The sequence below is a fragment of the Pipistrellus hanaki genome, assembly GCF_964339955.1.
Source record: "Pipistrellus hanaki genome assembly, chromosome: 4".
Lineage (NCBI taxonomy): Eukaryota > Metazoa > Chordata > Mammalia > Chiroptera > Vespertilionidae > Pipistrellus > Pipistrellus hanaki.
In genome coordinates, this window is record NC_140506.1 from 36,276,620 (window position 1) to 36,293,347 (window position 16,728).

The following is a 16,728-nucleotide window of genomic DNA, read 5'->3' on the forward strand; positions in this document are numbered from 1 at the left end:
CCAAATCTGGCATTAGACATCAGCCTTTCCTTCTTTGGCTTAGCAGAGAGCTGCGACTAAGTACATAGCATTCATTGATTTTAGTGAGTCGTTTCTAATGATCTTAACTTAAACTATCTGAATGCTTGATGAAAAGCATCTTCTTTAGGTTGTATTACACATTGAAGAAACAACATTGAAATGCTGAAGGTGTTCCTCTCTAGAATGTAACGCACTTTTTTCTTCAGTGTCTACAGAAGGTCCATGGCTCAAACTTAGCCTGCAGGAGAAATACGATTACCACTACAATGTCGATTCACAAGAGAGTTCCTGGGTCACCCCTAAATCTTGCTTGTATAAAGAATCATGGCTCATGGAAAAAGAAATTAAGGTAGGATGTTTTGTTTGATGTAAAACTACTGTATGAAGATAAGTGTGGTTATCTTTCTATTTTTTAATCATGGACGTGGTGGGAGGAACTAATTGATTTTATTTGAAGGCTGGATGTGGGGCAAAGTCTTTGTGAACTCCAGGTGGAAGTGGCTGCGTGGCTAATAACTTGAAGAATTTTTTTTCATGTTGGCATAACATCAGGCAGAGCATGGGGAGAAAGCGTTCCTGGCTTATAATAAATCAATCTTCAGGTGCTCCTTGACACAAAAGTTAAATTAGGGATAATTCCTTGGTTGTCAATATTCAAATGTCATTTCTTTCCCCTTCTCAGCCTACAACACAGCTATGTAAGATCCTTTAAAAAGTGAGTAATGATTCCTGGAGGGAAATACTCTTGAAGAAATGTTTACCAAGATTACTTTGGACTTGAGAACAAAAGCTGGACTTAAAAGATATGAAAATTGCTCTTTGATCCAGGCATTGTAGTGTATTTAAAGAGAAAAATACTGAGAATAATTGAGTTCCATTTTGAAAACATAAGTAGACTCACAAATGTAGAGCTTACAGACTTGTTCAAAGTCACAGCACCAAAGATATAGCAGTACTAAGGACAGAATCGCCAGAATTGTATTTACTAAAACTCAGAGAAAGAACTGTGGCCTGGGACTGACGAGGCTACCAGAAATCCTGACTGACAAGAAGATAGTGAAGAACATAGTTTATTAACTGATTTCAAATGTTCAAAGTTCCCCACAATTTACAGGAAAATGGCATTGTGGCAATAAATTACCAGTGCTACTTTGTTGGGGGTGAAAAAAGGAAATTGTGGGCCATACTTAAAATTCATATGCTGTAATTAAGAAGATGTATCAAACTGTGAAGAAGCAGCATCGAAGGGTTAAAATTCAGAGCTGAAAACTGGACATGTGGCACCCAGAGACACCCTGGGCTTACCTTTGTGGAATTGAGCATCAGTCTGTTAGGATTATTAAAAAATGAGGGCCTACACCATACATTTTATTTCTTCTAAACAATCTAGAATTACTAACTTTATTCAGTCAGTGTGCATATATGTCTTCCCTTAAAGGTATTTATGCATCTTTTATATGATTTCACTTTCAATTATTTTAAATTAATTTCGATCACACTGAATAAGGCATCAGCCATAGAAGTGAGTCCAGTCTTTGCTTGTTTCTCTCAGAGAACATAGCCAGTCACAGTCCACATAAAGACTTCTCATCATATCCCTTCTTCCTTTTTCCTCGTTCTTCGAGGTTTTCCCTATCTGCTTAATAATGGGGCTTGTCTTCCACCACCACCCCCCCTTTTCTTCTGACCCCTAGTCTATTTTCCTCCAAATTTGAGATTTCCTCAAGTAATTGCAAGAGTCTGCCTTCTCCGTTCTGGTCAAGAAAGTCAGCAGAGGAGCCTAAGGACCTCGTGGGCACTGCAGCCCTTTTCTTGGCAGCTGGAGGGAGAGAGGAGAGGTGCCTCTGCTTACTGTTCTCTTCTTTGTCCCTTTTATACTATGGAGCTCAGGCCTCACATCTGGCAAAGGCCAGCATCATCAGTACATCTCTACCTCCAAATCCTGTGATCATTCAACCACGTTCTCATACCAACTCAACACGTTTAGAGGATTCCAAAATCATGTTGCTAGAAGGAAGCTAAGCCAGCTCATCCCTCGGCTCTGGTCAGATCTGTTTGTAAACAAAGCCAGAAACATAAAGTGTCCAGAAGCTATTCTGCATGCTTCTTTCACCTGATGTGTGAGGTGTAACCATAAGAAATGTCTCTTGCCAGGACATTGTTGAGGAAGTCACAAAAGATTACATTCGTGAGAGGTTGTGGTCTGCGCCCGAAGATGTCCTTCGCTTTAAAGACACACGCTTAGGATCCATCATTAGCCAAGAGTATGAAGCTAGGAAATCATTTTTGTATGAACAAGAAAAGCATGTGATCAAAATACAGGTATGTGACTCACCTGCCACTAGTTACAGCAAACTGTTCTGTCCCCTAAGAAATGTTTTCTTTGACAGTAGGACAATCGACTGCTAATAAACAAATAAACAAACTATAATTCTAATTAACAAATTCTAATTCCTAAATTTCTAAATAATAACAAATTATAGATTCTAACAAATCTGACTTCAGATTTTTTCCCCTTAATCAGTGCCCCCAAGGCTGCTTTCTTAAGGCTCCAGGAAGGAATGGATGTTGAATGATTTCTCACCTGTGGTTTTCCAGAGAGTATTTGGGGCACTGTGGATTCTACAGGTCCATCCACCTGCCACCAACCTAGTCGGAGCCAGAGGATTTAGAATCCTGTTTCTCTTAACAGCTGGATCTCCTTGTGTCACCTACTTTCTCACTCAGTTTCCTGATGAATTGGTTTTTTAGTAGTTAGTGGATGTTGAGTGGCACCTAAAAAAAAAAAGCAAAAAACAGAAGAACTGATGAAATAGATTTAGCATTTTCAAGAGTGCCCTCTCCCTTATATAATCTGTCATTCTTCCTTTAGGTCTGCAGGAAAATTCCATTTGTTGTCAGTTGTTCTTGCCCTTGCATGACTTGTCAGGACTTTCCAAAGAGGACCTTGCAGGTGTAGATGTTTCTCCTCTGTTTTCCCTTTACCTTCTACCAGGCACCGTGCTGGCTTCCAAAAGACTGTGTGTTTGTCCTTTTTGTTGCATCCAAAGTGAACTGTTATTGATGGGCAGAGTTTGATGAATGTTTGCTTTGGCCAATAACTATGACATTTCCTAACTTGAAAGTTTTCAGTGGAAGAGCTTTGTTTTTGTGACCATTGGTGTACTTATCTGCTTCCCCCACCTAACTATAACATCGTTCAGGACAGAAGATGAGTTTTTAAAACTTGTATTCTAGTGTCTTGCATATGATAGGTGCTCGAATGTGTGAATTTGTCCGAGCCTAAGCTATCAGAAGGCAGAAATGATTAATTTTTTAAAAGCAAGTTCTCCTATAAACCTGATACTTTTATTTTTCCAATATGTTTTCCAGTGTTTTTTTTTTCTTCTTCTTCTTTAAACAAATGGTAGGCAAAACACTCAGGATGTGAACAAAAGCATAAAAAGAGAATCATCTACACTGATGCTAAGGCTCTACTTTCATACAAAATTCATAGTGTCAGCCTATGTGACACAATTTGGACCGGCCCTAAGCTCTCCAGTCTTGGGCATGAAACAGTGTTGCAGTGGGAAGAGATTCTGAAGAGCCAGCCATATAAAATCCATCTGATATTAGGACTCAGGGCTAAAGTCACGTGAGGGCTGGGGAAGGGCAGAAACAACCATTTGGAGCCTTTTTCCTCCACTCAGCTGAGGCTGCAGGATTGAAGAAGCCATCGAACCGTGCCCTGCCATGCCCTTTCTTCACTCTTCTGACCGTTTTCTAACAAGGAAAGGATGATGTCTAAAGGCAAGCTGTAGACTGGAGGTGAATATGTAGCCAACAGAAACCTCCTAACCCACTAAACCCAAGGACCGCGAACCACAGGGGACCATGCTAATCTCATCTTGCCAATGTGGCTGATTGACCCTGAGTTAGGAGAAATGATCTGAATGAGATCTAAAGACTTCCCTCCACAGAACAGCTAAACATTCCTAGCTGGCTGAATCAGCCCAGGCGCAGTAGTTTTAACAAATTCAGAGAGAAAGTTCCCAGGCTGAGCAAAGGACACTCCAGCTCCACTACCCTCCCACCCAAGTCTCCTCCCAAGAAACTGAGTTAGTGGTACAGAAAACATGTCATCAGTAGCTAATCTCAAGTGCTTATGGAACAAATCAGAAGGTGTCCAAGTAAACATGGAAAGTCAAAAGGAATCTATGTAGCCAGTTTGGGGTTTTTTCTTCTTTTGCTTTTTAAATAATGGACATTTTTGTCTCATTCTGATTTTAAAGGGAATGGCTCTTTCATTTCACCATTAAATATAATATTATGATTTTTGTGAGATGATATTTTTCTAAAGATTAAGGTTAAGAGTATCCATTTATTTTTAGTTTGTTTAATTTCTTTTTAAATTGAAAAAGGGATATGAATTGTATCAAAAGTGTTTTACATCTATTGAAATTATTTGTTTTTTATTTTAATTGATTAATTCATGGCTAGGCTTTTTATTTACAAATCTTTGCAAAAACACAGCTTTGTGTGTGTGTTTTCAAACACATTTCTACTTGCATTTTATGTGTGTGTATATAAACGTAAACGTATATAGATTATATAATATTTTACTTTAAGATTTTTGTTTCCATATTCATTGGTAAGATTGCTTATGATTTTACTCTCTTGTGTCTTCTTTTTGTCTTTGTCATTCTTACAAGAGTATAGGTCTTGTCAATTTTATAGGTCTTATAAAAAAAACCTAGATCTTTGTCTTATTGACATTTCTTATTTAGCTGTTTTCAATGTCATTGATTTCTGCTATTGTTTTTATTCTATTTTTCATCTATTTGCTTTGGGTTTATTTTACTCTGCTTTTCTAGTTTTTGAGGTGGAACCTGAGATTAGTGATTTGAAAATTTACCCCTGTTCTAATGTTTGCACTATTGCTCTGGCTTTTTTTTTTTTTTTTTTTTTTTTTTTTTTTTCATTTTCTTTTTCCTGCTTTCCTGTGGATTACTAAATTTATAATTTTAAATTCCATTCTAATTTAGCTATAATGTTATTGAGTGTGTTTTTTGTATAGCTTTTTAAAAATATGTTTTTATTATTTTAGAGAGAGAGGAAGGGAAAAGGATAGATAGAAACATTCAACCAGCTGTCTCCTGCATGCCCCCTCTGGGAATCAACCCATGCATGTGCCCTGAACTGAGAATTAATCCTGAGACCCCCCCAGTGTGCAGATCGACCCTAACCACTGGTCCACAGCAGCCAAGGCATGGCAGGAAAGTGAATTACAGCATATATTTCAAGTGCTGAAAGGAAAGAGCTATCAGAAGAGAATGCTTTATCCAGCAAAAATATCTTTTGGGAATGAAGGGGAAGTCAAGGTGTTCTCTGATGAAGGAAAACTAAAAGAACTTGTTACCAGCATCCCTGCCCTATGAGAATGGCAACGAAGTTCTTTAAACAAGGAAATGATAAGCAATGAAATTTTGGAACACCAGAAAAGAAAAAAGAACAACCAAAAGAGTAAAAATATGAGAAATACATATTTCTTTCTTCTTAAAAATTTTAAAATTATGTTAAACAGTTGAAGCAGAAATTATAGCACTGTCAAATATGATTCTAAATATGTGGCGGAAATATTTTTAAATATATATATTTTTTTATTTCAGCAAGGAAGGGAGAGGGGGAGAGAGATAGAAATATCAATGATGAGAGAGAATCATCAATCAGCTGCCTCCTGCACACCCCACCCTGGGGATCAAGCCTACAACCTGGGCATGTGCCCTGACCTGGAATCAAACAGTAATCTCCTGGTTCATAGGGCAATGCTCAACCACTGAGCCACACTCAGCCAGACTGGAGGAAATATTTAAGACAATTATATTATAAATGGGGGAAAGTAAATGTATGTGAAGTCAGGTAAGCTTTCCACACTTTGTCAGATGTCAAGATATAAATAAAAAGGAGGCAGCAGTTTCCATCCATCAGTTTGGATATCATCAATGTTCTGTTTTTTCTGATACCTGTTCAGTGAGACCTTTGAGAAAAAGGTCTCCATCATACATTATTTATAGGACAACCTGACAGTCACTATCAGTTTTAAGCTATCAACTGTTGGCACAGTAATCCTCTATGTATTAATCTCTCGATGGAAACATTTATAAAAATGAACAATAATGGGTGTACTAGGTTATTTACTGGGAAAAAAAAGATAACTTAATGCCTACCAACAGAGGGATTATTAATTCATAGTAAAACTATATTACAGAGAACTGTGTGGTCATTAAGAAATAATGGGGAGGATCTGTGTTTTTATAGGAAATAATATAAATGCTATATATAATTTAGAGGGAAAATAGAGCAAACCTTTGCATAAGATTGGATCCCATGTTATCAGAAATAAAGGATACATAAACACATATACATACTTATATGTTTGTAGTTTTGTGTACAACAATGGAGTGTATATGTATGCATATATGCTTTACTTATTTTAAAGGGTAAATAACAGTTGGGAATTCCTTTAGAAAATAGCCGGGTCGAAGTAAAACTAGGTACATAGACACGTTTTACTTTATGCCCTTTCTCTGTGTTTGTTGTTTATCCTAATAGATCTTCTAGGCATTGAATAGATTGTTTGCATAGAAATATGTACTGTTGTTTTATGTTGTTTTTTTTTTTTTTCTTTTTTTAAAATATATTTTATTGATTTTTTACAGAGAGGAAGGGAGAGGGATAGAGAGTTAGAAACATTGATGGAAGAGAAACATCGACCAGCTGCCTCCTGCACACCTCCCAATGGGGATGTGCCCACAACCAATGTACATGCCCTTGACCGGAATCGAATCTGGGACCTTTCAGTCCGCAGGCTGATGCTCTACCCACTGAGAGAAACCGGTTTCGGCATATTTTTCTTTTTTGTCAACATGTTGTATCATAGTGTATGATGAGGTACAACTTCCTCTTTTCCTTAGTATATGTTGGGAGATTTTGCTAATCCTCATGATACAGAACATTTTCAGTCAATATATAAGACTCTCCCTCATTCTTCTCAAGTGTCATGTAATATCCCTGAGTATGAGTGCAATCACAGTGTATCTAATTGTTCCTCTCTTTGTAAACATTCTGTTTTAACAAAAAGTGCAACAAAAATTCTTATATTTATTCTACACAGGTGCTTGTATTTCCTTAAGGCTAGATGAATTGAAAATTAGAACCACTAGAGAGAAAGCTAAATAACTTTAAATTTATGTTGCTCAGTTCGCTCCAAAAAGGCCCTACACTCCTGTGCTTTTCCTGATCCCCTCTCCCACCTATGCCTTTGTATTCTCTGCTTGGCAAGTAGGTAAGGTGATAACTTCCCAAAAGTTATACTGACCGGAGTCTAAGGCTTTCTCAGGCTTAGTACCATCCAGCGTTTTTTGTAAATGCTCCCACATTTTCGTAGATTTTTGTTCTGTGTTTCCTTTCAGTCCAATGCCAGCTGCCTTTTCTCTTCCGATTCTTGGTTTATGATCATATGCCTACTCATTTTCTGGCACTACAGTAGATGTCCTGAAAAGCATATTTATAAGATGTCACCATTGAGGGAAACTGGGTGAAGGGACTCACCTAAGACAAAGAACTCAATGTATGATTTCTGCAGCTTCCTGTGAGTCTATAATTATTTCAGGATCAGGTTTTTTTTAAAGGCACATGTGTCATTTCTAGGGATTTGCATTGAGAGGGGAAGTCTGGAGCTGGTACTCGGTTAATCATTTTTATTCCATCCTATTTTGTTTTGAATTATTACCAAAAACGTAGATTATTTTTTAAATGATTATAAATCCCACATATATTTTTAGAATAATGAGATAGGTTGATAAATGCAGAAATAAAAAGAAATTTATAAAATAGTTTAATGTTTCTATTTGTCCTTTTAACGAGAAACTTGTATTTCACTTCTAACTTGAAAAATCAGAGAATTGGAGTGAGTTACAAGGATATGCATCAATAAAAAGATACTCATAGATGAACTGGAATAAACTTGGATTTGAACAGCTGTGGATTTGATCCTTCTGTGGATCTCAGTTTGTGTCCAGCTTTTTAAAATGTCTCCGCCGAAACTGGTTTGGCTCAGTGGATAGAACGTCGGCCTGTGGACTAGAAGGTCCCGGGTTCGATTCCTATAAGGGCATGTACCTAGGTTGCGGGCACATCCCCAGTAGGAGGTGTGCAGGAGGCAGCTGATTTATGTTCCTCTCTCACCGATGTTTCCAGCTCTCTGTCCCTCTCTCTTCCTCTCTAAAAAAAATCAATAAAATATATTTTTTAAATAAAAATAAATAAAATGTCTCCTATGAAAATTCTCTTTAATGCTGATAACCTAGTAAAGCTCTGTTGCTGGAGCACCATTACAATGGGTGCAGGAATAGATGAAGTAATGCATGTCCCATCTCAGCCCTCCTGTTTTAGGGATCCAGAGTCTCGAGTTAGGAGAGCATCTTCCTGTCCAGTCTGGGCCACCGTGGTCCACTTGCTGCATTCAGATACTTATTAGTCATTATTTTGAAGCATCTATATTGTTACCAAAAAGTACCAGCACTCAGTTAATCTATTTGTATGTTTTGGGATAACTCCGATTTATTACTATTTCTTGTCACTTAGGGCCTTGGTAAAATTAAGCTTTTGGATGAGAAACTGGGCTTCTCAAGCTTGGGACAAGCCTCAACTGTGAGCTGGTGCTCTCTGCTCAGTTAAATGTCCACCCCCAGAGATGGTGTTCAGATGAGATTCGGAAGGGTCCCGACAGCATTCTAACTCGGTGTCTTGAGAAATCCTCTATTCTCATGCTTTCTGAAATAAACTGGAAAAGTGTTGCACATAATTAATTCGGTAGCTCACTCTTTTCCACAGGCTTTTTGGAGGGGATATAAACAACGGAAGTCATATGTTTGCAGGCGGCAAACCTTCTCCAATCATGTTCCCACTATTGTAAAGGTAAACATCCTTTCCTACCTTACCAAGTACTTGACTTAGACGTTTCCCTTCTGTTTAGTTTTGTTTGTGGAAGACAGACTATGGAAGGAGTCTGAATGAGCCTTGAAGTCAGAAGCAAGTCATGGGTTTGAGTCCCATCTCCACTACTCACTTAGCTGATCATCTACAAGCAAGTCCATTAAACACCATAGCTGGCTCTGGTCCTTTATGTGGTTATGAGAGTCAGATGTGCAAATGCTTTGTAACCAGGAAATGCTCTTTCTCCAGAAAGTCCAAGTTGATTATTTCAACTTTATTTTATGTTCCTCTTACCATATTTGCTAATAATATTTAGAATGCTCTAACTTACCAATACAAAACCTTCATGAGAAGGTAAATGCAAAAGTTAGGATCTGAATTTGGGTGTGGAGCCAGTCCCAACCCACTTTGCACCAGGGTGATTACTCTGACCTCAGAGAAAGAGACGGCACTGTGGTGATTACTGTCTCGGAGTTGGAAACCAGGGGGCCATGCAGAAGTGAACTGATAGACAACTTGGGAATCCTGGTGCAAGTCAGAATGGGGCGCTGGGGACAGACTGGAACCAGATGAGATTCATTTAAAAGGCTTTTTAAACTGTGAAGACCCAGAATGACAGCTCCTAGATCCGTGGTGCCTCAGCTCCTCCCTGTCCTGTGCTCTCCACGGAACATAGGCCTCTCGCTCAGAAACCTCTGGTTCACAGTTGGGCCCTCATGAGAACACGTTCAATGCTTTTCTGTAAAGACCTTGAGTATATTGGATATATTTCAGAAGGGTTGGAAGAAACTCTGGACTTAGTTTCATTTGATTCCCTGACCCACTACAGCTTTCAGCAACATGCTTTTCCTTGATGGGGATTAAAGCAGAATAGCACCGTACCTTAAAGTGTAAAATGTTCCCAGCCCTTAAGAGAAGAAGCAGTGAAAGAAGTAGGAGATGAAGATCAGGCTTAAGGTGTTCATTATTTGGCAGGCTGCTAGGTTTTACTTTTTTACCAAATAAGACATAAATATTATGTTTTAGATAGACTGCATTAAAAGATATTAACGTTCTTTGATTTCTCTGTTTAACGTATTTTTAGATTCAGTCCTGGTACCGGATGACCAGAGCACGGAGGAATTACCTTTCGCGGCTGCAGTATTTCAGAGATCATGTAAGAGATGCATGTGCATTTTTATCCTGGCTGCGCATGAACTAAACGAAGCTTTGTTTCATGTTAGCCTTGGATGATTTTTATTAAATGGTGGGGATGAATACTAGGACAAAGAAATAGGTGTTAGGACACAGTGTGATAATATTTGGAGACGTAACAGTCTTTATTCAGAACTCAAGTTCAGAGTGAGGCTTCACCCACCAGGACTGGTAAGGAAAAACGGAAGAGAGCAGACTGATGTGGGCTAGTTGTGCTAGGAGAAAAAAACCCAATGGAATACTTGCCAACGTTACTAGTAGTTTTTCTAACTCGTCACTGATTACATGAGAGAAGCCCACAGGAAGAATTCTTTCAGGATCTTTAAAGAAGAACCATGTGAACATGGATTGGATCATCTAGGTTTGATGGCAAAAATTCTTTCCCCTTTTTAGAGCTCTTTAAACTGTTCCCGTATAATCTTGTTTATACGTTTAACTGACTTTATCTGACCCTTCATTCAAAAAAAGTGGAAAAATAAACATTGAATCCACCACATCAAAATACTGTCGTTTCTAAAGAATGTCCATTCTTAAATACCATCAGTTCTTAAATAGTTCTGGATCCTAAAATAGTGGAGTAGATGGGACTCTGGAAGACCATGACCGGTCTCATTCTCTTGCAGAACAATGAAATCGTGAAAATACAGTCACTACTGAGAGCAAGCAAGGCTAGAGATGACTACAAAACACTGGGTAAGTGGGAGTATCCGGAAACAAAGTATGGATCCCTCTTAAGCCAGAGGAGGACAGCTTACTGCCAATTTAGTCACTTCAGGGACTGCTCCAAGGCCAGAGGTGCCCATTGTGTCCGGAGGGCTTGGGTCACCGTCAGCCCCAGACTCTGAACTGTACACAAGGGAATGTGGGATGACCTGTTTCCTGTTATAAGTGGAAGGGGTAAATGGAATACATGTCTTTTTCCTTTTTATATGATTTCAAAATTTTCTTATAGGAATATGTTTTACTCTTATAGTGAGGAGGGAAAATCACAGGCCAGCAAATAAATTAAACAGCTAAAATGTATCTTCTGGCTAACTCTTTTGCATTATAAGTCATTTGTAGAAGTTTGAAAAAGCAAAATAAAATTAAAAAATCACCCAGGAGTAGCAATCACATTTTGTGCTATTCTTTACAGTTCCAACTCTACATATGTTTCTCATTGATATTTACATAGTGAACTTTATTCTTTACATGCTGAATTTTCAACATCCTAATTGTCACAAGAACATGTGATAAATTAAAAACATGTCCTAGATTAAGTCGAAAAGAGCTTGCTAACAAATTTATGAGGAGTGTCCACATTTTTAAAATATTTCACTTAGGCCCCCCCAGTGTGACTCAGAGGTTGAGCATCAACCTGTGAACCAGGAGGTCATGATTCAATTCCCGGTCAGGGCACATGCCGAGATTGCAGGCTCATTCCCCAGTTTGGGGCATGCAGGAGGCAGCTAATCAATGACTTTCTCTCTCATCATTGATGTTTCTATCTCTCCCTCTCCCTTCCTCTCTGAAATCAGTAAAAAATATTTTTTAAATAAATATTTTATTTAGGTCATTCAAAAATAGCTTTGAGAGAGCAAAATAAAAATCATTGCTTGAGTATCTTAGTAATGAAACTGGCTATTGTATTTTCCCTAGCTCTGCTTTGTTTTTAAATTTGGTTTGTTTGTTTTTTGGAGAAAGTAAAAAGCTGTTGAGAAATTTTCCTAGCACAGTGCCTAGTACGTAGTTTAGCCAACACCCTCTATTATCCAAAGTCTGTCTGAACTATGAGGAGAAGTGCATGGCTCCAGAAAGATCTTCCCTGGTCCTTGTGAAGAAAAAGCCTTGGGAAGCTTTAGAGCCAGGCTCCGCCCCTGGCATGCCAAGTCTCCTGGGTAATGCCTATTCCACTAGGTTCCAGTAGGCAAAGCAGAGGAAGGGTAGGTCAGCCAGTCTTTTCAGTGGCATCTTCTCCACTTTGAATTCATGAGGTTCAGCTCTCAGCTGGTGGGTATCTTTAATGTTTATGAGAAGTCTGAGTAGAGGGTTTGTTTTCTGAACCCTTCCACACTAAAATGGGCTTGTTTTTGCCTTTACATGTGAAAGACAATTTAAGTAAAAACAGACCCAGAGACAGAAAAGCATTGATCAAATCATCAAACCTCAGAGGAAAGGTAGGGGAGGGTGGGGGTAAGGGGAGAGTGATCAACCAAAGGACTTGTCTGCATGCATATAAGCCTAACCAATGGACACAGACACCAGGGGGAAATGAGAGCATGAGTGGGAAAGTAGGGGAGTGGGGGAGCAATGGGGGAATAAGGACACATATGTTATACCTTAATAAAGGGGGCGACGGGGATAATAAATTCTCCAAATGAACACAAACCGATTTTCATTCTAGGTAACATGTTTTTGTGGGTGATGCTTTTCACTTACTTACATTTTTTAAGTTACAAAAACAAAAGTAATTCCAGTTTAAAAATCTAGGCAATTTTATTTAACTTGTAGAAGATGGATGAAAACTATGTTAGTAAGTTAGATCTGAGCTTCTCTGGCCTTTGGCAAATAAGGTGGTGTCATGGTAACTAAAATGTAAATTGTCATTTCATTTCTCAGTTGTCTTTACAAAGCTAGGCATTTTTTTCCTGTTCTTAAAAAGACCACTTTTCTTAGTCATCCTCCATTTTCACCCATTCCCTCTGGAAAAATATTGAAATAATTTAAGCTTGGAAGTTGCTAGGACTGCAATGAAGCCAGAAAGTGCTAACCATGAAAGTGTTTGATTTTCTAACATTAAAATATCACAGGGTGGTATGAAGGTGCCAAAAAAAACCTACTGTTGATTGGAGAAATATTAAATTTGAACCAAAATAATTAGTAATGTTAAAATATTGGTTTCTAACTAGCTTATCTATAATTATTAAAGCACAATATGCTAATTAGCCTAGATGGCCTAACAACCTTCTAGACCACCTTCCCGACGAAGCCAGGGCTGTGGGGACCAAGGTAAGCCACATCTGTGAGGGCCAAGCCACTTGCATGAATTTCATGCATCGGTCCTCTAGTCTTTATATATATATGCCTAAGTGACTCTTATGACCAAATGACCAGAATGACCAGACGACCGGCCAGTAGCTATGATGCGCACTAGCCCAGACCTTGCTGCTGGGTCCTGACAGCCCCAAATCTGGTTCACCTGCATCCCAGACCCAGACAGGAAGAAGGAGGGAGCCTGATTCCTTGTGGAATTGACCATTGGTTAGCTTGCTGCTAGGGCCAACCTCTCGTGGTTCTTCCCCCCAGCCAGCCAGTGCCCCCAGTGGGCCCGTATTGCCAGCCAAGCCAAGGGACCTCTCCCGTGCATGAATTCATGCACCGGGCCTCTAGTTAGAATATGAAAAGATACACTTAGGAGCAGGGAGAGACTTTAGACACAAATGAGATGGCCCAGTTCTCTCAATTTCTTCACATGAGTGAGTTCTGGTGCATCGCTCAGGCTTTTTCTGAAATGGTCCTGTCATCAGCTGCATCTTTGGTGGAAATTAAAGGAAAATAAGTTCACTAAGGTCCTCATGATCCAAGGTAACTTCTCCAAAAAAGATCATCCAGTATGGCAAAATAGTAACCCAGATGTCTCTAGATTTGGTTGTTCATGCTGAATTCATGCTGTTGATTGTGGTGTTGGTTGAACTCTTTTTATTTTTTGAGTGTCAAAACACCACAAAACCATGCTGGGCATAAAAGGAAGATGGACCAGGGCGGCAAACTGCAGCTTGCGAGCCACACCTATATAGTTTAAGCTTTAAAAATGTGGCTCTCAAAAAAACTTTCAGTCGTCGTACTGTTGATATTTGGCTCTGTTGACTAATGAGTTTACCAACCACTGGACTAGGACCTTCCATGTTAAAGAGAGGATGGCTGTTGAGATCGCCATGACTGGGCTGGGCTTTTTCCAGTCATGCTTGTATTGCTGTGGCTAATCATCATTGAAGGTCCAGAGTTTATTCTCACAGTTTACCCAGATCTCACTAAACACCTTAAAAAAATACACTTTTAAAAAAGTCTGTGCCGGCATACTTAACGCTCGAGGCATGAAGGGAAATAGATTTACAGAGGTGCCTCTGTCAGCGAGAGAGGGCTGGTCCCCTGGGCGCGGAGCGTCTTCCCTTGGTCCATGCAGAAAGAACAAGGACCAAATTTCAATTTCTAAAATCTTGTTACTTCTGCCAAGTAGAACATGTTTCCCACTTGTCCTTCCAGTGGCTTCTGTTTGGCCTTACAGCTAGTTCTCCCTTCACCGGCTTTTTCTAATTCACCTATCACCCAGTTCTTGCTCCTTCCCAGAGGTCTTTGGGGCTGAGAGAAACCATGTTCTGCTTCCTGCAGCAGAAACACAACTCTCTTATCTCAGCCACAGGCTCTCAGAACCGAGGTAACTTAAACACTGACATTCTTTCCCAGGCTCCTCATCAGTAAGGCTCTATCTCCTCCGTGCATGAGTCCTGGAAGCAGTGTGAGCGGCGGCTGATAAGTGAGTGTTAGATAACTGGGAAATAAGGAGGCCAGACATTGTCAGTGCTTTGCTTTTATTTACATGATCCGCTTTCTTGTCCAGATGTTACATGGGACAGAACAATTCATTCCGAAGCCCAAGTAATTCCATGGCTGTATTTTTCTGATCGTGGTTTATATAAAGACCTGGTTTCTCTCCTATTGGTAATAATCCCGAGCAGGCCTAAATAAAGCATGCCTAAATAAAGCATGCCTGTTCCTTTCCCTGCAGTTGGCTCTGAAAACCCACCGTTACGGGTCATCCGCAAATTTGTGCACCTGTTGGACCAAAGCGACCTGGATTTCCAGGAGGAGCTGGAGGTGGCACAGTTAAGGGGAGAAGTGGTGACCAAGATCAGGGGCAACCAACAGCTGGAGAAAGACCTGAACCTGATGGACATCAAGATCGGGCTCCTGGTGAAGAACAGGATCACGCTGGAGGTCGGTGGGGTTGTGGGACTGTTGGCTCCCGGGAACAGGAAGATGCCTGTGTGCTGGTCCACAGCACTCTGGTCCAGCTAGTAAGCTCATTTGAATCCAGAATGAGTAGCTCGAAGTTCAGTTACTGTTGGCATTACAGAGTAGTGCTTCTCAGACTGCGCAAGTCTCTTCCCCGTTTATATATAGCATTTCCTCAGGCTCCTTTACCAGTCTGCAATGAAGTTTCTATGACATAAAGCCTTCTTGCATATGTACCTTCATAACAAGACTTAGGCCTTTATATAAGTAAAAGAGATAAATAAATAGAAAGTGATTTACAATTAAAACACATATTTCAAAATGAAGATACACAGGCCGGATGCCATTGGAAGATGTGATGAATTTGCTGGAGGCGGGGGCCGCTTCCCAGAATAACCGCAGGGGGCGCTGCAGAGGAGCCTGGCCCACGAGGTGGTGGGGCTTTCGTTTTCCAAAATGGACGTCAACTCTGTCAAGTTCAGAATAGGCAGAGTGCTTATGTAGAATTATGGTCTTAGGAAATTAAGTGTGTATTAAGATTGTGGAGGATGTGTATTGTGCTTATATGTCAAACAGTCAGATTCTAGGCTCAGATAATTCCCCAGAGAGTTTTTGCCTATGAATGACTGGCCAGCAACACATTCAGACTCCAGCCATGCCGGATGTGGGACAGTTATCTACGCAGGACAGCAGAGCACCTGTCATTCCTCACCCACACCTGCTGGAAGCCGATTGTGCTTTCCAGTCATTAAGATATTAAAACATTTTTACACATTTCCCAGAATGATCCCTACAGAGTGGGACTGCCCAGTCTAGACTCTGACTCAACAATGCTGTGCTTTCGGATCTGTGTGAAATATGACATGTGTCAGAGCTCCCAAAAACAGTAAAAAACTGTCCCTGCTTCCATGCTGCATCTGTTTCCAGAGGAGGGACAGAACCTTCCTGAGCAGGCTGCCCGGGACAGGGGGCGCGCCGGCTGCAGGGCCCGGATATGTGCTTCTGGAAAAGTGGGAGGCAAGCAGCCATGGGAGCTACAGGCTCACGGGGATAACAGTGGAATAAACAGTTGAAGAGGAAATAAGGAAACTAGAGCAAGTTGTAATATAGGAAAGGTTCATTTTTTTTCCTGAATATTAAGGAATAAAACTGCAATTGTAATGTTCTTCATTTAACTCTATTTTCATTATTTTTTCCAGAAAAACAGCAATACTGTTTTTTTCTTATAAAATGTTTATATTGTTTGACGTAAATGAGAACTTTTAAAGTGTAATATAACCCAGAAGGTCTGTCAGAGAATGCATTTTTTTAGCCATGAAGTTGTAAACAGGAAGTGCCTTCCCGGAGAAAGGCTTATTCACAAAACAGAAAACAGTAGAGATCATATGTAGTTGTGGAAATATAATCATAGCAGATTATCAGATCTTCGTGAACGCTTTAAGGTGTTGTTTTTTTTAAGTATTTCTAATTGATAAAGTTAATTTTTCAGCTTGCGTTTTCAAACAGTATTTATCAAACACTTAGAAGTTAAACTAATGATTATTA

The 16,728-nt window shown here is 39.7% G+C and overlaps 1 protein-coding gene across 2 annotated transcripts in view; it reads left to right on the forward strand.

Annotated features, from left to right (window-relative positions):
* The window catches only part of IQGAP2 (IQ motif containing GTPase activating protein 2), a 254,590-nt gene that overhangs the window by 198,423 nt on the left and 39,439 nt on the right, over positions 1-16,728 (forward strand). Inside the window, exons 16-21 of one of the 2 annotated variants that reach the window (XM_084881260.1) lie at positions 228-370; positions 2,176-2,343; positions 8,896-8,979; positions 10,082-10,153; positions 10,815-10,884; positions 14,957-15,165. In XM_084881260.1, the coding sequence (XP_084737386.1) occupies positions 228-370; positions 2,176-2,343; positions 8,896-8,979; positions 10,082-10,153; positions 10,815-10,884; positions 14,957-15,165 (746 nt within the window). The remainder of the gene's footprint in view (positions 1-227; positions 371-2,175; positions 2,344-8,895; positions 8,980-10,081; positions 10,154-10,814; positions 10,885-14,956; positions 15,166-16,728) is intronic. The other variant, XM_084881261.1, reaches the window with a different exon arrangement.